Source organism: Alosa alosa, chromosome 7 (genome assembly GCF_017589495.1).
Source record: "Alosa alosa isolate M-15738 ecotype Scorff River chromosome 7, AALO_Geno_1.1, whole genome shotgun sequence".
Taxonomy (NCBI): Eukaryota; Metazoa; Chordata; class Actinopteri; order Clupeiformes; family Clupeidae; genus Alosa; species Alosa alosa.
Window position 1 is genome coordinate 3357500 of NC_063195.1, and position 26650 is coordinate 3384149.

The following is a 26650-nucleotide window of genomic DNA, read 5'->3' on the forward strand; positions in this document are numbered from 1 at the left end:
CTTTTAAACTCTCGCGGGGATGAAAACGTCTGAAATGCAGACGTTTTCCTGAACACACTTGTGTCCTCTGCCTTCGAGTGGATACTGTGATCTCCGGTGCGTGAAGGCGGCAGGACTTGTAAGTAGTGCTATGAGAGAATTGGAATATTGTAGATTAAACGATACCAACCTCGTCCTGCCGCTCCCCAGGCCATGTCTGATGCCAAACTTTCAAAGCAGCCATCCGATCCAGCCCCTTCATTAATTACTAAACATCTGGTGTGATGGCACAGGCACTCCATTTCAACTCATTACAAAAGTAAATACGAAATTCACAGGCATGTAAACTCCTCACCTTTCGGCGAAATTCGCCGTTTTGAAACCAAAATTACATGGGGACTTACGTGGTTCGCGCAGATCCGATGAGAAAATATTGTGGGGGCAAGTTGTAAGACAACTTGCCTGATCCAGCAACGATTATGTGAATGCAGCCCCTATGCATTTAGCCTTTCAAACAGTGGGAGCTAATTTTTGCCGCGGATGCAACGCGAACAGAACTGTAGCTACAGATATATGCGTCTGAAATGTTAGCTGGAATGTGAGCCCGGCGAGGAGAACCGCCGTCATGCTATCCGGCAAAAGATTCTTTGGACGCCGCTATTTATGGATTTCCGGCTCCCATTGACTTACATTGAACACATGTAAACAAAACGTCAATTATGTGCTCAAACTAACGCCGCTGACTTATGAAAACCACCATTCCACTTTGATACGAAACTACATAATTGTACAACATTTATACAACAAAAATCACAGAATTTGGATCAAATAATGTGGAGAAATCTTATGCGTCATTAAGTGTCAACTCCTAACAATGTGCCCATTGTCCAAATTTATGGTCGACTAATGTCGAATGTCAGAGTAATGACATTGAAAAAGGTACCTTAATGATACACTTTAATTTATAAAGGTACGAAGTATAAAAAGAAAAACACAATTTATCAGATGGATTACCCAAATAATTAGTAACAAAGTACAACATTTATTCGAGGGCACATCTATTCCCAGAACTATAATGGGTGTTAAATATTCCACAACCACTAGATGGCAGCATGACAGCACATAAAGTACACCTACGTGTCGCTGCGACCTGAAGGATGGCGTGGTTGAATATCCACTTCTCCTGCACTTCGGGTCTAATAGCGGGTGAATTGTATGACCACCAGATGACGCCATTTCACTGCACCTCGGGCCTAATAGCTGCTGTAACTTCGTTTAAGTAATAAGCCTCGAGGAGCCGACGGTTACACTTGTTTTAGGGGCGTTGTTAGCCACGCTGCGCAAGCCTGGTAGGCTACAGGAGAAGCCCATAGGCTACAGTCTACAGTTTGTGGTGATTTATTCCATGTATTAACAAAATAATAATGTAACATTAAAGAAATAGCCTACATAGATAAAAAAAAAACTAAATAAGTAAAAAAGCTTTATCATTGATATATAAGCTTACTGAAAATCAAATATAGGCCTAGCCTACAATTGTGTTCCACAGACAATATGTCCTACAGATAATAACAACAGTAAGAACATAGGCTAACCTAAGTCATGACGACAGAGGGTTTAAGTCTCATGTTGGCCTATGACTACGTAGCCTAGGCTACCAAGCACGTCTGTGTCTGCGACAGTGAACTAGCTCCAATATTAATTGTGTCGCCAATAAATATATGCTAACATGAATCTCATCAGTCACCTATAGATAAGGGTTAGGCTATAACATATGTAGGCTATAATGTAAAAATAGGGTCATATCATATAATGTTGACTTATTAAGATGGGGGAGAGAGCTGGACATATTACACTGAACTAACTGTTCATTGTTGAAAATCAATCAAAAGTTTGTAGTTGATCCGGATGTCATTGGTTGCAAGGACTGTTAATGGGTGTATCCACAATTGGGACCTTGTTACAAGTTGGTCTTTCAGCTGCTAATGCAATCAGTGGCCGTCAGAAAACATGTTAGACAACTGAGGAATGAGATGCCACACATAAAATGTACAGTCAAACAGAACCCACAAACATCAATGGGAATCAACCAAACACTGCAGGGAACCATGTTATTGTCAATCAGCACTCTGCCACGCTAAATCAGACCCTCCTTATGTTTGTGCAGAGCAGAACAGATATTTGTAGATATGGTGCAGGACCTGTTAAGAGAGATTGGCAGCTCAGTCTCCCTCATATTAGTCCCTACGGTGAACGATATAATAGCATAGTGCTGCTGCTTCTGATGTGCAAGACAAGACAGGTTATATATTCATAATGTGACAGGCAGCATGTATTTATCATTATGTTACAACCTCTGCACAACTACTATTGATGTTAGAAGAACAAAACAATACATCTTCAAATGTTCATTGCTTATTACATGTGTTATAAAAACAAAATCCTTGTCTGCTTTCTGTGTTTTTGCATGCACCTGTCTACAGGGGTGTAAAGACATATTTGTTCACCATGCACTTAGGCTGTTCTGAGTCATTGTTTGTATGTTATAGTATTTGTTGATTTCCATTTATTGCCCATTGATATTGCATTCACATTATTGTTTATTATTGCTATTCTCCTTATTAATGTAGTGTCACCAACATTTAAAATAATATCAACTGACATTGTTATTCATAGCCATATTTATTCTGCTCTTATAAGGTAATACAGTGCACATATTTATATTTCATTTATACTACTCTAAACCACCTTCTGAAAATCAACTGTATAGTACTGCACCATATTTCTTGACCTGTCTCACCACCTGCCTATACTGTAGGCTACTTACACCACCTTACAACACTTTGAAGAGCCAAAAACAAAGCTCAGCACACCTGTTCTGTGCATCAGCAAAGTTGGAGGGTTAATTTATGAACCATCACTTCTAGCTGAAACATCACTTCTAGTAGGCTACATGTGACGTGTAGGCTAGAATAGAAGTCTTGGTAACACTTTATTTTAATGTGTCGCTGTTACAGTGTACCTACCTAATTAGGTACAGTGGTACAACCTGTGTAACAACATGTACTATCAGGTACTATCATTGTACTTGCATTATGTATTTGTGGGTACCTACATATAGTTGTTACACTGTAATACTGAGTGCTTTTACAAAACTTTGCCAATTTGCCTACATTTTCATCAGAGGCAAAGAGCTGACCTGAGACCTGCTGGATGGGGTAAATCTGGTCATGATAGATTTGATATACAAAGCATTCTTAGCTCCAGTCAAGGCCTCATTGTCTTCAGTACATGTAACAGCTGTGCTGCTACAACCTTGTTACTCTTTGATACAGTGGAATAAACCTATTAAGTGTACCAGTTAATTACTTACATGTACATATGACATGTATGTTATATCTTCGATGTCTTGGAACAGGTCTACTAATTCACTACATAGTACATATATTAACTGTGTTGGTACACACTTATTGCTCTTTGATACAGTGGCATAAACCCATTAAAATGAAGTGTACCAGTTAAGTACTTACAATTACATATTACATGTATGTTGTGTCATTGGTGTCTTGGAACATGTCTGCCATTACCCTACATACTGTAGTACATGTATCAACTGTGTTGGTACACATTTATTACTCTTTTGATACAGTGGAATAAACCCATTAAAATAAAGTGTACCAGTTAAGTACTTACATCTACATATATACATCCTGTAATTGATGTGTTAAAACGTGTCTGCTGTTACACCACACAGTACATGTGAATTAGTAGACCTGTTCCAAGACAAGACCTGTTCCAGTTTATTCCACTGTATCAAAGAGTAACAAGGTTGTAGCAGCACAGCTGTTACATGTACACTGAAGACAATGAGGCCTTGACTGGAGCTAAGCATGCTTTGTATATCAAATCTATCACACAGAATGTGTATTTTGTGTTGCGATATACATTATCTGTATGTTGCCATCTCTGCAGTGTTTTTGTTTTCATACTTAGTTAAGCTACACACACATATGCCTACATGTACACTACTAGACAGATGTGTAGGGAGAACACACACACACATGCCTACATGTACACTACTAGACAGATGTGTAGGGAGAACACACACACACATGCCTACATGTACACTACTAGACAGATGTGTAGGGAGAACACACACACACATGCCTACATGTACACTACTAGACAGATGTGTAGGGAGAACAATTGTATCACTTATTTTCTCAGTTCGGTACAGATGTATTGCTTGCACAGTAGGCCTACTGCCATTAACAATGTTACAAAGCAGTTTGACCATCTTGTTCAAGGACAATAGAGTAAGGACTTGTCATTCAGATTCCACTGACAGTTTCATTGGGACTGTCTGGCACAGGGAAACGCGTTTTGAGTACCAAGAGAAGACGAAACAAATATATCAACTTCTCATCCTGTACAATAGAGGGCAGTAAACTTGTATGCGTCACTAAACCTATGGCTTCAGTCGAAGAAGAAAGGCAAAACAAACCCCAGTCAGTTTTCAGAGAGCAGTCTGAATGAATGGTGTGAATGGCTTATGCTTAGATATTTATTACGGAAACCTGTGTTCATGTTTATATAAACCTCTATATCTCACTTAGGAGGTTGTAATATATATATTTTTTAAAAGGTCAGTATTTTAAATTTCATCTAAGGCGACATGCAGCACGGCTCGACCTCGACCTCGCGATGCCAGCGTTTGTCCTCGTCAAATCACACCGATCCCGGGAGGCTACGAAGTGTTGCCACAAAGGTGGGAGTCGTGCAGTTGTTTTGGTATATTGTTGGAAGGAAATATATTGTCTAGTGGTTTTGCCTAGTGACAAAAATTAAACTCTACCGAAATCAGTGACCAGCTATAGCCAATGAATGAGGCAGCAGGCATACGCTACGCCAGATAATCATTTTTCCCGTACGCTTTTTTTCTTCTTTTTTTTCTGTGAGCTTTTTTGTCTCTTCTGTTTTACACCACCGGTGTCTGTCACGCTAGCAGTCAAAATATTCTTTTGTTCATTATTCGACATAACTTTGTGCCCGTTTATTAAATTGTGTCAAATGAACGCACAAATGAGCACATGAAATAATTAGTCACATGAGCGCACATTCTTACGACACATACACACACACAGACACACTGTATTGATATCCTAATGTAGCCTATTCTTTCACACAAACATACCGGGTATTTGTGGGCGTTTTTGGGAGGTAACCACGCCATGCTTTTGGAGGTGCAAATAATAGCTGCATTGCCATTGAGATAACATAGTCAGGAACCAAAAATCCAATTGTTTGCACCTCCAAATGGGCGGTGACGTACGTATGTGACGCGAGTTTGTGTGCAAAAGAATAATTCCGATGCAAAAACGTTTAATAAAGAAATAACTGTTTGTAGCCTATAATTCTACTCAAGAAAAACAACTCTGAAATGTATACAACTGAACTAGCAGATATCAAAGAAAAAAATAAACATATAAACATCACAAGCAGCTCCAGAAACACATTTGGTGAAGCCTTGTATTATTTCTGGCCTTTTCTGTCTCACGCTACTTTTAGCACAATATCTGTGACTCCCAGTGGCTCTGTTATATATTAGGATAGTGATGACAAAAAGAAAATCTAAGAATCATGCATTCGTAAAGCCGAGAAATCTAGATGCACCCTAGTGGCAGCCAAAGTATGGCTTGTCAGGCTAGCATTCTTCATTCATAGTCTAAATCGGGGATGTCAAAGTCAAATACATTAGAGGGCCCCAAAAAACAAATTTGCTACAAGCCGAGGGCCGGACTGGTTCAATGTTTATTAAAACATATTAAAATGACTGCACGTAACCTATTGAACCAAGACGTGTACTGTATTTTATTTAATGATTAAATGAATAATGACTGTGACTGAAGTGCGGGCAAAGTTTGCACAGAAATGTACGATTTTTCCCACCCTCATCGACCTTGTCATAAAACTTGTTTAAATGATCACACGACGCCTCCTTGCTGCTTTGTCGTCTACATGAGCCTTTCTCAAACTTCTTTGACCTGAGGCCCAGTCAAGGCATACTTTGGGGTCATAGGGCCCACCTACATGAACCCACCCCCTCCTCCCAACCCCCATTAAATTATCATAATGATATCACAATTATTATTATTTTTATACTATATTGCTATACATGCACTTCAAAACAGTCAAGGTTTCAAGTGCTAAGATTGTTCACAAAAGTTTGTGAAAACATGCACATCAGAGTACTGCTTTACTAATGTAAAATATAATTAGGCCTACAATAGTTTCATTGTTTTTGCATTGTTGCATGATGCTTGCATGACAAATACTTCTCAAAACAACAGCAGTTATATGGGTGCCGTTGTTTTGGGATGTTTCCCTCATGCAAGCATCATACACTGATAGAATATTTATATGTTATTTAATTACATTTCATTTGAATGCCTGAATGTAAGGATTCAGGAGACACAATACCAGCTTGTGTGAATGGTAAATGGCGGGTCAGATCATGCTTAAATCACTGATCTGGAGATCTTTAACTATCTTTAACTAAGACTAATTAATAGCTTTTGGCTGACTTTAATACTTAATGCTAAACAGTGTTTTATATAGTCTGTGTTCTCTTTTTTATGGAAGTTGCATAAATCCACGTTGTTCTATTAAATGTCGTTTCATAATTAGCCTTCCAATAGGTTGAAGCTTAGCTTTGCTACCAACGTGCACACGCATGCATTGAATAAACGCTCATACCACGACTTAATTCTATGCCTCTATGTTTGATGACACCAAATTAACAAGTATTTCCTACTAATTGCAGAAATGTTTGTTTTCTTTTTCTGTCCGCGGCTCCTTGACCAATTGCGCAGCAAATTGTCAGACGATGGCCCGGGAATAATTTCACTCTGCAGACCATTGTCCACATTGCGGACCGCGGCCCATAGTTTGACAAATGGTGACCTGCATGCTGCCATATTAAGGCCTTTTTACGGTGTTTTAGACGGGTTTTTCGCGTGGAAGGCTCTGTAGAAATCTGGCACCCTATTCAACGAAGTTAAACTGAAAGAGCGTGCCGCTCAGACACCAGAATGAACGAGTTCATAGTGATGTTCAGCAGTAGTAGCCTAATACAGTATACGTTCAGTTCAAGGAACCATATGAAAGACATGTATTTCGATTAATCATAAAATGGCCCTGATATGTCACTAGACATTAAGAAATCATGTTAATTTAAAATACTTATATCACTGACAACAGTAGTCCGGCCAAGATATTGTCATTTAAAAAGTGAAGTTGCAGCCCTCAACTGATGTTGATGTTGTGTTTTGTCATGTCATGTTGTGTTTTGGCCTGATGCACCACCCTCTACCTATCTACTAATCACCATAGACATAATATGCACTCACCAGCCGTTTTAAACTGACAAGTAACTGTTAAAAACAGCACTCACCGACGCACTTATTCTTACTGTACTCTAATGTTTTTTTTTTTTTAAACTGTCCTAAAATTGTGAGAATTGTTCTAAAAACTTACTGTTTACCAGGTTGTTAGTCGCTTTGGTTAAAAAGCGTCAGCCAAATGTAATGTAATGTAATATACATAGACGCCGCATCGACCGCTGCTCCCTACTAGCGCTGACGAGATTTGGAGCCGCCATCTTGGACCGGTCATCCACTCCACTCAGTGTAATCTGTTTGGCCGGTGCAATGAGCTGTCAGCACACTTAATTAATCATATCTCACTGAATACCGAACAGATTTTCACACGTTTTTTTTTGCTGCAAAGGTCATACATGTAGCTATGATACAGGCCACATTGTTCGAAAAATACAAAAATACAACCAATAGTACGGTAATGTTAAATCTTACTTGTGAAAAGTAAATCCCGAGTATGGTCCGCCGATTTGAGCAGGAACATGCTGCACAGTGCTGTCATCTTGTGTTTTCTGCTGCAACGCAATGAGGAGTATGACAGGTCCAAGATGGCGGCCGCATTTCTTGTTTCCAGTAGCCAATGCGGCGTCTATGTATATTATGTCTATGCTAATCACAAAGTCAGTAGTGTTTCGGCATCCGGGTTGGCAACCTTGAGTCAGGGGGGAGGGGGAGGGGATACACCACTCTACAGTAATTTGAAAGTGATTGCAGTACCAGTTTTGGCCACAATCTTACATACGGTTCCTTTTACGTTCGCTCAAAATACATATGAACGAGTGACTTTCGTTCAATGAACGCGTTCAGGCACAACACTGGGGAGGGGGTAGCTGAAAGTTGACATCTGCCCTGACTGAATACTGATGAATAATGAAGCCGAGGCCCACTTGTGCCGCCGCAGTGAGTTTGTGGGGCTACCGTTGCATTGTGGGGAATGGTGTATTGATGCGCGAAACAGCACCCGGCGGCTGGCCTGCGGGCCGGTTCTAATACTAATCAAATATCATCCTAGCCTGGGTGTTCCCATGCTGCCTTGCGTGCGATTTGATTCACGCTGCTATGGCAGCCTGGAGACCATGGAGCAAATTTTCGCCTGAGATAGGGGACCAATCACAGAACAAGGGGGAAAGCAAGACGATGATGAGCTATGCACAGACGCATTTGATAGACATCCGTGGCACCCAATAAACGGATCTGGGTATTTTTTTCAAATACGAGAAAATTAACGTTTGGTTCCCAGACCACGTCTCATTGAGAAGTGGTGGTGCTAGCCAGGCTAATATCATCCTGGGGGCCGTAGATAATTCAGATCCGGGCCGCGGGCCTTGACTTTGACATGTCTGGTCTAACTTATTATACTGATCTGTCATGGATTTGCACTGAGTTGATTCTCAATAAAATGTAACAAAATACGGATTACGTATTTTACCGAACGGTTGGCAACCCTACCGCTAGTCTTCCTCTAGACTACTAGTGTAGGTTAACACCAGACCTCTTGTCAAAGCTGAATTGCTGCAGTCAGTGAGCTTGTGAGCTCCTGCACATCTAGGCTAGTGCACTGTATATTTAAGCCATCGCATCATCAATCATTTCACTTTGATAATTCACTATTCCGGAAAAATAAAGACGTTGTGCGGAGAATAATACAAATCAGTTGAATGGGTTTCGAGAAAATACAGCAGTATATCACTTCCCTTTGCGTATACAATATCTTGCACGATTGAGGTTTGGAGCAATAGTGTTATAATTGTGTGTGTGTGTGTGTGTGTGTGTGTGTGTAGATGAATGAGGTTAGTCAGCATATGGACATGAGTTACAAGCAAGCCTGCATCGACCTGGAGAAGGCCACCCAATGCATCACATTAGCATTACAGGTAATTGATACACACACACACACACACACACATAATGTGTACTTTGTGTTGTGATATACATGTCAAAATAGTTATCTTTGAAGCCTGACAGCGGTTTGTTCGATGTAGCTAATGTTACGTTGTTCACAGATTTGTTATTTCCACACAGCAAAACATAATCCTTTTAGGTTAAAATGTGACTGATGTCTGACAGTAACAGTCGCGCAATGAAACGTTGCAGTTAAATTACCCTGCAACCAAGCCATCTTCGTGTTAACGTTAGTTAACCAACCCATCTTCGTGTTAGCGTTAGTTAACTAACCCATCTTCCTGTTAACGTTAGTGAACCAACCCATCATCATGTTGCAAACCATCGGTTACATCGGTCTTGAAATCTGCTTTACAGTGGAGGTTTTATATATTTGTGATATACATTCTCTGTTTTATTTTTTTTTCATACTCACACAGGATAGTTTAGCCACACACACACACACACACTTTGACACGTAGGCTGCACTTCTCTGAACTGGTCTTCCAGAAACAGTGGTCTTTTCTGTCTGTTATAAGGGGCCACATGTATCAATGGTGTTTACAAACTGCAATCATGCTGAGAGCTTTTCTAGGCACAAAACTGTGTGTTTTCCCTGTTTGATGAGTCTCTGCCTTGATCAGCATGAAGTGGGTCGGAACCAGGAGCTCTGCATGTTGATTCGTCGTCTGGAAGAGAAGGAGGCGGAGACTGGGCGGAGCCTAACAGAGCAGGTGGAGTCAAACAAGCAGCTGCAGCTGAAGATCGATGAACTGCAGAAACACCTGGAGGAGAAACACAACTCACTGACACAGGCCAACCAGGTGTGTGTGTGTGTGTGTGTGTGTGTGTGTGTGTGTGTGTAAAAGAGGAACACAACTCACTGACACAGGCCAACTAGGTGAGTGTGTGTTTAAAGAGACTTTATGTAATCAAGACACACACAAACCTGCTAACATAAGAGTTACATACAGAGTAGAAATGGGTTTGGTTGGAGTTACTCAGTAGAACTGGGTTTGGTTGGAGTTACTCAGTCTGTTGAACTGGGTTCGGTTTGACAAATTCAGTAGAATTGGGGTTGGTGTGACAGGGTAGGGGCCATTGATTTGCCCTGTGCTTTATTTATTTGTATTGTATTTATTTGCAATACTGTTGTTGTCATATGAAGGGTTGATCGTTACCAAGAGTTTATAGACCCCTTCAATGTGTGTAAACATCCAGAGCTCATGGCACCACAAGATATGAGTGAAGGGGTCAGTTAGACCTCCATGTGAGAGATAGAACGGACGAGTGGGAGAGCGGGAGGGAGAAGTCATATTTTAGTGTAAATAGAGTGTGTGTGTGTGTGTGTGTGTGTGTGTTTCTATTTCTATACAGACTGTGGCTTCCTTTAAGAATGAGCTAAGGGACCTGCATCAACATCAAGCCCAACAAAGTGATAGGTATACACACACACACACAAACATGCACGCACGCACATAAACACACACACGCACGCACACACGCACGCACATAAACACACACACACGCACATAAACGCACACACAAACACATACACATATACACACACACAAACATGCACACACAACACATTCACATACACACACACACACAAACATGCACACACGCACGCATATAAACACACACACACATAAACGCATCATAAACGCACACACGCACATAAACACACACACACACATAGACACACACATGCACATAAACGCACACACAAACACACGCTGTTTTCATTATGGAGCACTCTATTTTGGTCTCTCTCTGTATGTCATGCCACATTGGGCTGTTTCATCCAGCATGTTTAGTTCCGGTAGAGCGCCAAACAATGGCAACACACACACACTTTTCAGCACGTTTAGTTCCGGTGGTGTGCCTTCTGTTATTGACACACTGGGCTGTTTCATCCAGATAGATAGATAGATAGATAGATAGATAGATATATACTTTATTGATCCCCAAGGGGAAATTCAAGGTCTCAGTAGCAAACAGACATCACACACAACATGTACTTACAGCAGAAAGGGTAAATATAAGTATATATAACAAAACTCCACTGTACAATAGAGACAGTAGAAGATAAGAAAAACTAACAAACCTAAATACTAAATATACTATATAAATTAAAAATATACATATTTAAAAAAATTGATTCCGGTGGAGCGCCAAACAATGGCAAACACACACACTTTAACCATTTATTTATGTCCACATGAAGAAAATGGTACAGGGACACAAATGTTAAGAATGCAGCACAATACATATGCAAACCCATGGACCAGTAGCATGCACCAGGTCTTCACAATATCACTTAAGTGATATATAACTTAACAAGCACAATACTCAGTTCTTAAGGGTATAAGTACTGTAGCAACGTCTACGCCACATGTGGCGGCTGCCAATAATAGCAGAGATCGCACAGTACTTTGCAAGCTGTTTACAAATACATATACACAGACACACACACACTCACACACATTTTTCAGCATGTTTAGTTCCGGTGGTGTGCCTTCTGTTATATTGACACACTGGGCTGTTTCACCCAGATAGATAGATAGATAGATACAAACACATACACACACACACACACACACACACACACACACACACACACACATACACACACACATGTTTAGTTCCGGTGGTGTGCCTTCTGTTGTATTGACACACTGGGCTGTTTCACCCAGATAGATAGATACAAACACACACACACACACACATGTTTAGTTCCGGTGGTGTGCCTTCTGTTGTATTGACACACTGGGCTGTTTCACCCAGATAGATAGATACAAACACACACACACACACATGTTTAGTTCCGGTGGTGTGCCTTCTGTTGTATTCTGCTCCGACTCTAGACAACTTGGCCAACAACGGCATCTTGTTGTTTATGGCTGAGAAGCCTTCCAGGAAGTGCGTGGCATGTTACCAACAGGACGGTTCAGGAAGTGAATAAGTGGCCACAGGGTGGAGAGAGCCAGATCAAGGTGAGATGTACACACACACTACACACGCACTCCATAACAATACACCACACACACCACACACTACACACTACACACACAATACCCACACTAATAACCACACCACACACTACAATAATACCCCAACATACCACACACCACACACCACACACACACACACTACAGTTAACACCGTACACTGCACACACACACACAATAAACACACTACACACACACACCACCTACAATAATAACACACACTAATAATAACACACCGCAATAATAACACATAATAACACACATTGCCGAACATCAGCAAGGCGTGGCATGTTACCAACAGGACGGTTCAGGAAGTGAATAAGTGGCCACAGGGTGGAGAGAGCCAGATCAAGGTGAGATGTACACACACACTACACACACACACACACACTACACACACTACCTACACACACTACACACACACACCACAACAACACACCACACACACACTACACACACACACACTACAATACCACATACACACACCACACACACACCACTAACACTGGCCAACACACAACACTGCAATAACACTACAATAACACAACACACACTACAACGCATGCACACTGCACAACACTAACACACACACTACACACACTACACACACACACACTGTACACACTGCACACAAAATAATACACACACTACACACAACACACTACACACACTACAACACACACACACACACTGCAATAAACCACACACACACACACTACACACACACTACAATAACCACACTCACAATAATACTGCACACTGCACAACAACAATTACACTACCACAATTACACACACCACACACTACACACTACAATAACACAATAATAACACCACATACACATTACCAATCTTCACAATAACACCAACAACTAATCGCGGCATGTTACCAACAGGACGGTTCAGGAAGTGAATTACACAGGGTGAGAAGCCAATCAAGGTGAGATGTACACACACACTACACACGCACTCCACACACACACACACACACACTACCTACACACACTACACACACTACACACTACACACACACACTACCTACACACTCACACACTACACACACTACACACTACACACACAATTGCACACACCAACAGGACGTTCAGGAAGTGAATACCACAGGGTGGAGAGAATCAAGGTAATAATCACACACACACCACACCACAATACACACAATTGGCTACACAACAACACTACTCAATAATTAATTACACTACAATAACACACACTACACACACACACACACACACACACACACACTACACACACTACACACGGTATGTTACTAACACACGTTCAGGAACACACTGTGGGTGGAGAGACAGCCAGACAGGTGAGATGTACACACACACTACACACACACACTACACACACTACACACACACACACACACACACTACACACACACTACACACACTGCACACACTGCACACACATTCAACAATACATTACCATTCATACCACACACTGGCTAATACTATTTATTCTACAAGTGCGCGGGTGCATGTTACAACAGGACACAGGAAGTGAATAAGTGGCCACAGGGTGGAGAGACCAGACACGTGAGATGTACACACACCACACACACTCACACACCACATAATAACAATTCGCGTCACACACACACCACTAACACACATAATTGCCAACACCACACACCACACACACCACACACACTACACAATAACACTAACAATGTTACACACACTAACACACACACACCACACACCACCCACAATAATAACACACCACACACACCACACACCACACTCCACTACCAATAACACCTACAATACACTGCACAATACCTGCAACACACATTACACTACAATTAACGCCTATACTTTGCCAATAACACACACACACTAACACCACACACAATAACACTACGTTTACTGGCATAACAACCAACAATAATACACCAGGAAGTGAATAAATACCCACAGGAAGAGCCAGACTAAACAATGATGCACACATAATTGGCCACACACAATAACAACACCACACACACACACCACCTACCACACACACTACACACACACACACACCACACTACATAACACACACATACACTACCCACAATAATAATAACTAAGCACAATAACACACTACAATACACACAATAACACACACCATCAATAATATTATTCACAAGTGGGGCATGTTACCAACAGGATCTGTCCAGAAGTAAAATGCGGCCACAAGATGGAGAGAGCCAGATCGGGAAGGTGAGATGTACACACACACACCAAGCACACTACACACACACACTACCCACAATAATACCCGGCTAACAATAATAATAATAATAATTGCCACACACACCTCACAATAATAACCAATAACACCACTACAATAATACCACTCCAATAACAATAATAACACACATTGACTACAAGCGTGGGTACGTTACCAACAGGATCGGGCGTTCAGGAAGTGAATAAGTAGCTGTACAGGGGGTGGAGAGAGCCAGACTGGCTAATAAGAGATGTACACACGCACACTGGGCTAATAATTAATTCCTCACACAATACACACCACCACACCTAATACTACACTACACAATAATACTACACACCAGCACACACCACCTACAATAATACCACACACCAAACGTCAATAATACCACACAATAATAATAACAATAAACAATAACACACACAAAAATAATTCACACACTACATTAATAACAACACACAATAAACCTTAACAACACACCTGCCACTACCACAATTACACACACACACCAAACACACACCAATAACAAGCACAATAATACACAAAACACACCACCAGGTCAATAACACACAATAACACACAAAACCAATACACACACAAACACACAATTCAAACACTAACACACACACTAACACACACATACACTACAATTGCCACACACACACACACACACTACACACACAAACACACTTCCCACACACACCACACACTACACACACACACTAAAACACACACAATAACACACACACACACACACTACACACACACTACACACACACACACACACACACACACACAATAACACAATACACACACACACACACACACACACACTACACACACACTAAACATTCGAGGTGTGAATCTTCCCTTATCTCTCGATTCAATTATGATTATCATGTCAGCGATTCGATTCAAATCCATACTTCTATGCATCACGATGCATCACAATGCGTCAAATACATTTTTCTATTAAAGCCATATAGGATATTTGACTTGACAGAATGCATTAAGATGCTATATATTACTTATGTTTTCATCCAAAAATACAAGCAGTAAGATATAAACTATCTTTTTTATTTAACAAAATCTGTACACAGCAGACAATCTGATAGACAGATAATCAATTATGGCTGGCCACGCAGCATCGTCCATGTTTTAATACATCTACAGTGTGTCTACACCAGAGGTGGGCAATCTCATTGGGTTTTGAAAATAGGCTGGCGGGCCGCATTGCACTGTGCACTGTCGCTTTAAGAACAATTCACGTTTAGTTCTCCATAGACCTCTGAAGTTCACCTACAAAAAAGCTGCCATCTTTGAGATCCGGTATCTGGCAATTTTTCCAATGTGAAAATAACATGGGTATTTTGAATTATCGCACCTGTTAAACTCTCGCAGGGATGAAAAACTCTGAAATGCAGACGTTTTCCTGAACACACTTTTGTCCTCTGCCTTCAAGTGGATACTGTGATCTCCGGTATGTGAAGGCGGCACACTTAGATTTTTGCTACCCCAGAGCTAACTTGCAATGCAACTTGCCATAGGTAGTTAGCTTTAATTAACAACTGGAACTCCTTATATGGGCAAAAGATGTCCGTTTTGGTTCTTTTTTGTAGGTGAACTTCAGAGGTCTATGATCTTCTGCCCGCTCTGTTATGGCTAGTGCTGTGCCTATGGCTGTGCCCTCTCACAGTTAAGAAGGAGATATCAATTATCAACAATGATAAGCCAGCTGGAACCTGCCACTCTCTCTCACTCTCATGCACGCTCAGAGGCCTTCCCAATTAAATGGAGGAGCATAACGTTTAAGTTAGACCTGCTGCAAAGGAGATATCAAATAGTATCATCTCTATGTAACATGCTGTTTTGACATTGACATGCTAAACGTTCTCTAAGAAGAGTGAAAAGCAGTTTGCAGTAAAGCTAACCGATGTCGTCACAGGAAAAAAACAGCGAGCAGCCTGATAACCAAATTAAATGCTCGGTGAGCCGGATTAAAGTGCTTGGCGGGCCGGAGTTTGTAACTGGAGTTTGTAACAGAAACCCTGACACACACACAAACATACAAACACACTTACACACACAAGCGTACATACAAACACACACACACACACAAACATAAATACTCACTGTGTCGTGTAGGCTACGATTCGAAGACTATTTAAAACGCACAGGCTGTAGTTTGTACCTGTAGTCCATGACAACACAAACATACAAACACACTTAGCATACTTACTAACACATACAAACACACTTACACACACAAGCGTACATACAAACACACACACACACATAAATACTCACTGTGTCGTGTAGGCTACGATACACAGGCTGTAGTTTGTACCTGTAGTCCATGGCAACGCAGCGTTGGGATATGTCTCCCCGTCATTGGTCACACACACATACACTCAATCATACGGACAGACATACAAACACACATACTCATATACACTGTTACACACACAAACATGCAAACACACACACTCATGTACACAGTTACACACACACACACAAAAAATTACATTTATACATTCATCTCAAACACAATGTCTCTCATGTGTTTAGCAGCAAATCAGGAGTCCCAGCTCTCCTGTCCAATCAAATCAGCTGACAGCAGCTGAGGAGCCAATGGTCTGGTCAGAACAGCTGGAGTCGTCTGACGATCAGATTCCGCCAGTCCCGTCTGATGATCAGATTCTGCTGATCTCGTCTGATGGTCAGACCCATTTGCAAGCAACAGTCTCTGGGATTAAAGAAGAGAATGCTGTTCATGGATATGAGGAGTGCAGCCAGTATGGTAAGGAGTTATGGGGAGGAACACACACACACACACACACACTGACATTTGGAGGGGGACATTACAGGTGTGGTATTATTTATTAGAAAAAGCTTCAGAGAAAACATAGTTAGTCTGAAGTGTTTACATTAACATTTCTGAATGCTCTTTCTACTTTTATGTAGCCGACTCTTATGTTTACAAGGTTCAGACTTCACAAGTCTTTTCTGATCCAAGATGGCGGCGCGTGCACATGCAGCGACCTCTCTCGGTCCCAACCGAACGGTGTTTTGTTCATTTAAAAAGTGTTTCTCCGAAAGTTTTACGTGTTCGTCTCGTCTTACTACGTCGTACTACAAGTACAGCAGGCAGTTTCTACTGGACATCTGCAAAAGCAAGTTTTGCAGCGTTCTGGACTTTGCAACAGAGACGCTAAAGGAACTCGGACTACTCCGGCCTGCAACAACACTGGACTTGCCTGCTACTCCTCCCCCAGAAAGAAAGCGTCGGAAGCGGTGTGCGAGGAAGCAGAAGGGGCAAGCGCTGAGGGCGTCGGGCCAGGCTAGCCAGCCCAACTTCGCCCAGCCATACCATCCATTCTCCTGGCAAATGTACGATCACTGGACAACAAAATGGATTACATACGACTGCTGAGATCAACGAACCGGACAGTAAGTAACTGCTGTGTGCTCGTCTTCACTGACACTTGGTTAAATGACAACATTCCGGACTCTGCTGTACAACTGGATCAGCTAGCATGCTATCGTGCAGACAGGGCCATTGTAAAGGGAGGAAAATCACGAGGAGGAGGAATCTGTGTTTACATCCGTGATTTAATGGTGCCGGACACTGTAGTAGTATGCAAACACTGCTCACCACTGGCGGAGTTTATGATCATACAGTGCCGTCCTTTTTACCTGCCAAGGGAAATTACTGCGATTCTGCTAGTCGCAGTATACATCCCGCCTACCAACAATAACAGCGATAGGAACACGGCTCTTAGTGAACTGTACCAGGCTGTCAGTGAACAACAGACACACCCAGACGGTTTCACCATCTTCGCTGGAGATTTTAACCATGCAGATCTTAAAACTGTTCTTCCAAAGCTACACCAGCATGTTGATTTTCCAACAAGAGGAGACAACATCCTGGACCTGGTCTACACTACACACAAAGGAGCATACAAAGCCACCCCCCTCCCCCACATTGGACTTTCTGACCATATCACTGTTATGCTAATGCCCGCATACAGACAAAGAGTGAAAGCAAACAAACCGGTTCGCAAGCAGGTAAAAGTGTGGCCTGAGGGAGCCTCTGATGCTCTTCAAGACTGCTTTGACACAACAGACTGGGAAATGTTTAAGCAGGCAGCCACTTACAACAACCAGACAGACATAGAGGAGTATACAGACACTGTAACCTCTTACATCACCAAGTGCATTGATGATGTGACCCACACAAAACATCATCATCACGGGCTAACTGGAAGCCATGGCTGACAGGGGATGTCCTCAGGCTGCTGAGGGCCAGAGACAAAGCCTACAGAGCTGGGGATGAAGCTGGCATGAGAACAGCGAGAGCCAACCTGTCCCGTGGCATCAAGGAAGCAAAAAAGGAATACACTCACAAGATAACCACCCACTTCAAAGACAGCAGGAACGCACAAAGCCTATGGCAGGGCATTCAGGCCATCACGGACTACAAGCCCGCGCCACAGAGCTGTGAGAGCAACATCCCTCTGCTCAACAACCTGAACCGCTTCTTGCTCGCTTTGAAGCACAAAACAGCACTTGCCCACAGAAGACCCCTCCCCCTCCACATGAGCAGCCCCTGTGCCTATCTGCCGACAGCGTGAAGAGGACACTTGCTGCTATCAACACCCGTAAAGCAGCAGGCCCAGACAACATCCCAGGTTGTCCGCTGAAGGACTGCGCTGAGGAGGTTAAGGATGTCTTCAGACATCTTTAACACTTCCCTGAAGCAAGCCATCGCCCCATCATGTTTCAAAGCTGCCACCATTATACCTGTGCCGAAGAAAACTGCTCCATCCTGCTTCAATGATTACCGCCCCGTGGCACTGACACCCATCATCATGAAGTGCTTTGAGCGGCTTGTCATGTCACACATCAAATCCATTCTCCCCCACCCTGGACCCCTTCCAGTTTGCATACCGAGCCAAACGGTCCACAGAGGATGCAATCTGCTATGCCCTCCACCCAGCCCTCACCCACCTGGAAAAATGAGACTCATATGTGAGATTGCTGTTTATAGACTTCAGTTCTGCATTCAACACCATAATACCACAACAACTCATCTGCAAACTTGACAAACTGGGACTCAGTACCTACCTCTGCAACTGGCTACTGGACTTCCTCTGTCAGAGGCCTCCAAGTAGTAATGCGTGTTGGCAACAATATCTCAAGCAGCATCACACTGAGCACGGGCCCCCCCAAGGCTGCTAGTGCTCAGTCCGCTGCTCTTCACCCTGCTGACACATGACTGCACTGCAACCTACAGCAACAACCACATAGTGAAATTTGCTGACGACACAACTCTGGTGGGTCTCATCACCAAGGGCGACGAGACTCAATACAGGTTGGAGGTCGACCTGGGGGTGCACATCAGTGAAGACCTCTCCTGGACCACCAACACTGCATCACTGGCGAAGAAAGCTCAGCACCGCCTGTACTTCCTGCGGAAACTCAGGCGAGCAAGTGCTCCACTAGCCATAATGACCACATTCTACCGAGGCACCATTGAGAGCATCCTCTCCAGCTGTATCGCTGTGTGGGGCGGAAGCTGCACTGAATACAACAGGAAAGCCCTGCAGCGCATAGTGAACACAGCTGGAAGGATTATTGGTGTTTCAATCCCCTCCCTGAAGGACATTTACACCTCCCACCTCACCCCAGAGCATGACTACAATTGTGAGTGATGCAAGTCACCCCGCTCACAATTTGTTTGATCCACTGCCCTCTGGGAAGAGGTACAGAAGCCTGCACTCCCGCACCACCAGACTCACCAACAGCTGAACTCTCTCCCCCCTCCACCCTCAGCCACATAACATCCTGGACTTTTGGACCCACAATGGCTGCCTTGCACTACTCCACTTGCACTACTCCACTTGCACTACTCCACTTGCACTACTCCACTTGCACTACTCCACTTGTACACTTGCACACTTTGTAATTTGTTGTTGTTGTCCTGAAAACACTTCTGAACACACTTCTGCTGCTCTTACATAACTTGCACCACTATGCCACTTGCATACTTAGGTCAAACAGAACTAACTCAGCCATATATTGGCCTGACTTTTGCACTATTATATTGACTATCTACTGTATGCACAATTGCACAATTTCAACCCAAATTTTGCTGCTCTTATTTCTTCATTGTATGTGCCTTCTTATTTACTTTTTATATTGTTTACTTGAATGTTATGTTTGTCTGTGGACCTAATTGGTAAAATATGTCTTGTCTCCACCGTGGGATAGTGGGAAACGTAATTTCGATCTCTTTGTATGTCTTGACATGTGAAGAAATTGACAATAAAGCAGACTTTGACTTTGACAAGTCTTGCCAAGACATATTTATAGTGTCTTTTTTTACATGGTGTGAAGACCTCTGAAAGTAGTTTTTTGTCAAGTTATGTTTACATTGAGTTTTAAAAAAAAACTATTTTCATTACATTCACTTTACTCTCATATTACATTTATGATTTACATTTACATATTATTATTATTATTGTTGAGGTGCATAGATGTTTTTAGTTAGATTAAATACTTCAAGATGTCAAGGTGTAGCAGACTGTCTCAAAGTGTCTGAAAGGCCCGGGACCTCAAAGGGTTAAGGATCCATGGGCACCCTGTTGATCTTGTGTTTGTGTGTTTGACAAATGTATTGATTCTGAGGGTTTCTGCTACATGAATTGGTGTGAAACTGTGAAATCTCCTCTATTCCTGCTTTAGAGAGAGCTGACTGCAGAGTGGAGCATACAGTCCCTTCAACTGCAGACATTCAATTTAAACAGATCCAGGTACTGTATTGGATGTTTGTGTTTGTAATATCATAAATGCAACCCAATTGATCTGACATGCTACTGCTAATTTAATTGCTAACCCATTTGAACTGAAAAGCTAATGCTAATATAATCGCTAACCCATTTGATCTGACAAGCTAATGCTAGTAAAACTGCTTACCTATTTGATCTGACAAATTTGTCAAGCTAATGCTAGTAAAACTGTTAGCCCTTTTGATCTGACAAGCTAATGTTAATATTACTGCTATCCTATTTGATCTGACAAGCTTATGCTAATATTAATGCTAACTGAACATGCTAATGCTAACCCATATAATTTGACAAGCTAATGCTAATATAACTGCTAACCTATTTGATATGACAAGCTAACGCCAATAGACATGTGAAGTCAAGCTAGATGGTCACACATCACTTCATCAGACAAACTAATAAAGGTCTCGTCTCAGACTTCGCTGGTCGCATCTGATGGTCAGAGGCAGCTGGAGGCGCCAGTCTCTGAAGATGAAGATGAATATGGGGATGATTATGACTATGGAGATAGTCATTCAGGTAGGCAGTGCTGATTAAAAAGCAACACTCACACACAAACACACACACAGACACTGCAAAACTGCTTATCTGATCAAATCTAACCAAGGGTTATTCATGTTATATCAAGCGTCGACAAAAATACTACCAGCGTGGATGAAAATATAACCACAAGCTAGACTACCCTTAACGTAAACCTGCCTCAAAACCAACGTTGAACGGCTCCAAATTTTCCCCATCGCAAGAAGCCAGACTGATCTGCGAGTGGAAAAATGGAACTCGCAAGATCGTTTTGGTTGTTAGTCCGCTGTTGCTGGTATTTTCATAAAATGCCCCATCTCCGCGATTAGCTATTGAAAAAAACTTTTTTTTTTTGAAATCCGAGACATTCCCCCGCCCTATTTTCCCCTGAAACCAGGCGTATTCCTCTAGACTAGGGTTGGATTAGCCTGACGAGCCAGACCCACATTAAAATGTAGGGTCTGGGCACTCACCGTTGGCAGTGCTCAGTCCGAGGGGCGGGATAATCGGTTGTCTTTCAAATTCCCTCTGCACTCAATAGGACAGCGCTGAGTCCCATGCGTTTTCCCACCAGCGGAGCTAGTTGGCTAGTTCAAACTTTTGCCAACTTAGGGATCGTTCGGTATTTATGGAATGGACCACCGGAGGAAAATAGGGGAGGGTCATGTCTTTTTATTCTTTGTTGAGGGGAGGGTCATCGCCCATGGCCTCGCGTCTGATGGGCCTCGCACCTGGCCAAAGATGTCATTAAGCGTTTATTCTTCATTAACGCCTATTGTAGCCTAAGCAAAAAGCTTAACGTGGCTTAATGTCCTAAAACAACAATCAGTGATCACCAAATTTCTCTCATATTGTTCCTCATAATCACTAAGAACCTTCAGGTTACCTGACGTGACCGCATGTTTCTTCACTCTCCTTCACTGACACATATGGAAAAGGCTTAACGTCCCAAAACAACGATCAATGATCATCACATTTCTTTCTCATATTGCTCCTCATAACCATCTATAAAATATCTATCCCGAAGTTTTTTTTTTCTTTTGGAGCACGTCCGAATCCCAGGACATAAAAATCCCTGCACTTAAAACTTAAAAAGATGAACCTTCCCGAACTTTTAAATTGCGATCAGTGACTGGCATCGGGTGAACAAAGATTTTTGAAGTTGAACAGGCTATTAAAAACTATTTGCGCACCTCCATGTCACAGGAGAGACTATAGTGGGCTCGCTATTTTCAAGGCATTTCAAGGAAGGAGTGGTAGCATGTAAGCTCCTTAATTGCCCCAGTACAGAAGGCCTCAATAAATTGTTGGGGAGGGTCATGCGTTTTTTCTCAATCATTTTGGAGGGTCATAGAAAAATGTCTTGCTGGCGAGGGAGGGTCACGCCTTTTTTGACTAACACTCCCAAAACTCCTCCGGTGGCCCCTTAAATAAATAACGAACAGTCCCTAAAAAAAAGCTTAACTCGTGTCACGCTGTTTGCCAACAGCAACATCCATCTTCTTTGTTTTCAAGTAGCAGGGAATTCATAGCTTCGTGAGACCATCCTGATCTCGCGAGCTTCAGGTTTTCACTCGTAATCAGTCTGGCAACTTTCCGATAAGGAAAATTTGGAGCAATTCACCAAACGAACGGCCAATCAGCGTTGGTTTTGAGGCGGGTTTAGATGTGACACAACGAACAACATGACTGCATCCACAGATGAGATGAGCATAGCTATCGCGCAAGTTTTATTCAAATTAGAAAGTATTCCTGGGTAAGCTGTGAAGCTATGAGTCTCAGCCATGCAGCTGGGAGGGATGAACGACACAGACATCCTCCATGGCCGATTCCAGTTCATAATGGAGGAATATACTTTCTTCAGAAGTGTAGGGCCTACTGTGAAAACTTGATGGGAATTGTCGTTGATTAGGTTCATGTCACATACAAATGGTAAGTTAAAAAAATCTTAACGTTAGTTCGTTACCTAACTTAATTGTATGTTAAAGCGAAGGCATTAGAAGAACACTTTGTTCATCTAATTGGTTGATTTGGCCCGTCGATAACCAACAAAGGTGGTGATAGACAGATGGTTTATCCAATCAGCTAACCAGTATTTCTGCGCAGAGCAAATGCGAAGCATCCATCTGGCGGAGTCAGGTTAGGGAATTCAAGCCAAACCGTTGCAACTCTGTCATCAATCATTATGTGAAGCCCGCCTAACGTCTCTATACACAATTTGATTGGCCTGATAGAAGTTTAATTTTTCCAGCTCACAAGCCAACCGAGAGTTGCTAGACTAGCCCTGGCAGCAAATGTAATTTGTGTTTTGTGCGTCTAGATTTCTAGGCTAGGGTTGGATAGCTTTTTTCCTTAAATAAGTGAAATCATTTAATTTACTAAATGCATTTTGTGTTTCCTCAGGTTATCTTTGTCTAATATTCAAAATGAGTTTGATTACTTGAAACTTTCTAGTGTGGCAAATATGCAAGAAATAGAACAACAGCAGGTCAGCAGCTCCCCACAAATCACAAGAAGGGGAGTTAAAGAAGGTTGTTGTTTGTGTTTACTTAACCCTCTTAGAGTTAATGTCGCACAATTGCAACAAACAGCAACACTCATTAAAACCGACGATAGAGCAGTATTTCTAAGCCAACTACAGTGGTTCTAAAATTATCTTGTTGAACTGTTGGAATGGAACTCACTGAATTTTTGATCAAATTTTGCTTTTTGCATTTTGCTTTGTGTTTGATGAGTTTGTCTGTCTCAAAATATCACGAGAGATACAAATCTATAGACCAGCATTTATTCATACTTCAACTCCCCACAAATCACAAGAAAGAAAGATAAAAGAGGCTGTTGTTTGTGTTAACTTACCTGTCCTCCTTTTGTGTTTTGTTTCGGAAAATAGGAAAAGATGCATCTCCCTCCCCCTCCATCTCATGCACAGAGTTGGAGAAATCAAAACAGTACTCCTGCTCTGAGTGTGGCAAAACCTTCCGCTTCTGGTGTAGGCTGAAACAACACCAGTTGACACACAAGGAGAGACCGTACCGCTGCTCTCGGTGTAACAAGACTTTTATTAATGGGGGAAATCTGAACCGACATCAGCGCATTCACACAGGAGCAAAGCCATACCCATGTACTCAGTGTGGCAAGAGTTTCACTGATGGGGGAAATTTGAAACGACATCAGCTCATTCACACAGGAGAGAGGCCATACCAATGCACTCAGTGTGACAGGACTTTCACTGATGGAGGGTCTTTGAAACAACATCAGCGTATTCACACAGGAGAAGCACCATACCAGTGCACTCAATGTGGGAAAAGTTTTAATAGAAAGACTAGTCTCAAACTACATAATCACATTCACTCAGGAGAGAAGCCATACCACTGCAGTCAATGTGGTAAGAGTTTCACTCGAAAAGAAACACTCAACCGACACCAGCGCATTCACACAGGAGAGAGGCCATACCACTGCACTCAATGTGGGAAGAGTTTTAGTCAAAAGAGAAGTTTTAGATTGCATCATCACAATCATTCAGGAGAGATGTCATACCACTGCAGTTAATGTGGAAAGAGTTTTGCTCAAGGAGACAAAGAACACCAACACACTGCAACAAGTGTCACTAGACTTTTACTGATGTCGAATAATTTGATAACAAAAAAATCGATGCTGATTAATTTTGTAGCGCTAGTTAGAACACGTATGGTATTTGTAGCGGCTGTAGCCTGATGTCGTGAGTCGATGACTATATTTGATGTTAAGTTGTGGAAACTTTAAGTAGTAAACTAATTAATGTTAAATTGCAAGTGAGAAATACACTAAACACCTTCACACACACACACACACACACACACACACACACACACACACACACACACACACACACACACACACACACACACACACACACACACACACACACACACACACACACAAACACATCTTATCTCTTATACCCATCAAATAGACCTACCTCAGACTTTTCCTTTTATAGGTGATTTGGTAGTCATGGTAAATGCTGCAGATGCACAAATCTAGTGTTTGCATGACATGTCTTGTGCATGTTAAAGGTGCTCTAAGCTATGCCACACGTTTTTTTAAACCTCACCATCCGCTAGCTGCCTGTGTCCTGAATACACTGTAAAAACGTGATCTCTGTGGACAGCCAAGGCTTCAAAAAAAGGCAACAAAAACAACCTGGGCAAACCTAGCCCATAAAAACATAAACTATTCCAGCAAATCACAGACAAGATGCGCGTTTAGGAGAGTTTTAACTGCACAGGAGGGAGGGGGAGGAGGTAGCGAGCTAGCTTTCTGTTTAGTTTGAATGTCAACAGAAGTGACGTTACCCAGCATCGCTTAGAACACCTCTAATAAATTGCATTTAAATTGCAAAATAATTTTTTATCCTATTATTCAATACTTGATTCCAATAGTGATAGCTGTGGCCCTTGCCTAATCATTAATAGCTCTATTCTCATCATCTGACTTTCCCCCTCTTTGAGCGAACCATGATTTTAAATAACTTATTTATTAATCTGATTGTCTCTCGTCCCGTCTCCTAATTATGGTAATTATGGTCCAGGTCCTGTATAGGATTGTCAGAGCCCTCTCCTTTTTCGGTTATATATCATAGAATCTCCTAATTATGGTCCGGGTCCGGTATAGCATTGTCAGAGCCCTCTCCTTTTTCGGTTATATATCATAGGTACTCTACTTCCCCCTCCTTCCTGCCAACATTTTAGATTCAG

General features: G+C 42.1%; 1 protein-coding gene across 1 annotated transcript; it reads left to right on the top strand.

Moving 5' to 3' along the window:
- The first annotated feature begins 4473 nt into the window (after positions 1 to 4473).
- Positions 4474 to 21928, top strand: LOC125297683 (mitotic spindle assembly checkpoint protein MAD1-like). Its single transcript, XM_048248122.1, has 8 exons — positions 4474 to 4747; positions 9197 to 9289; positions 9941 to 10120; positions 10674 to 10738; positions 12211 to 12295; positions 17116 to 17347; positions 21295 to 21362; positions 21812 to 21928. Exons 1-8 carry the CDS (start codon positions 4655 to 4657, stop codon positions 21926 to 21928), a joined length of 933 nt encoding a protein of 310 aa, XP_048104079.1. The 5' UTR covers positions 4474 to 4654.
- Positions 21929 to 26650: the final 4722 nt, after the last annotated feature.

Bases quoted from the DNA above. Each gene is read 5' to 3' on its own strand.
- LOC125297683 (XM_048248122.1), top strand. From the start codon at position 4,655: ATGCAGCACGGCTCGACCTCGACCTCGCGATGCCAGCGTTTGTCCTCG. The intron at 10,121-10,673 runs GTGTGTGTGTGT...ATTTCTATACAG, and splicing joins CACTGACACAGGCCAACCAG to ACTGTGGCTTCCTTTAAGAA. The intron at 21,363-21,811 runs GTACTGTATTGG...GTCTCGTCTCAG, and splicing joins TTCAATTTAAACAGATCCAG to ACTTCGCTGGTCGCATCTGA.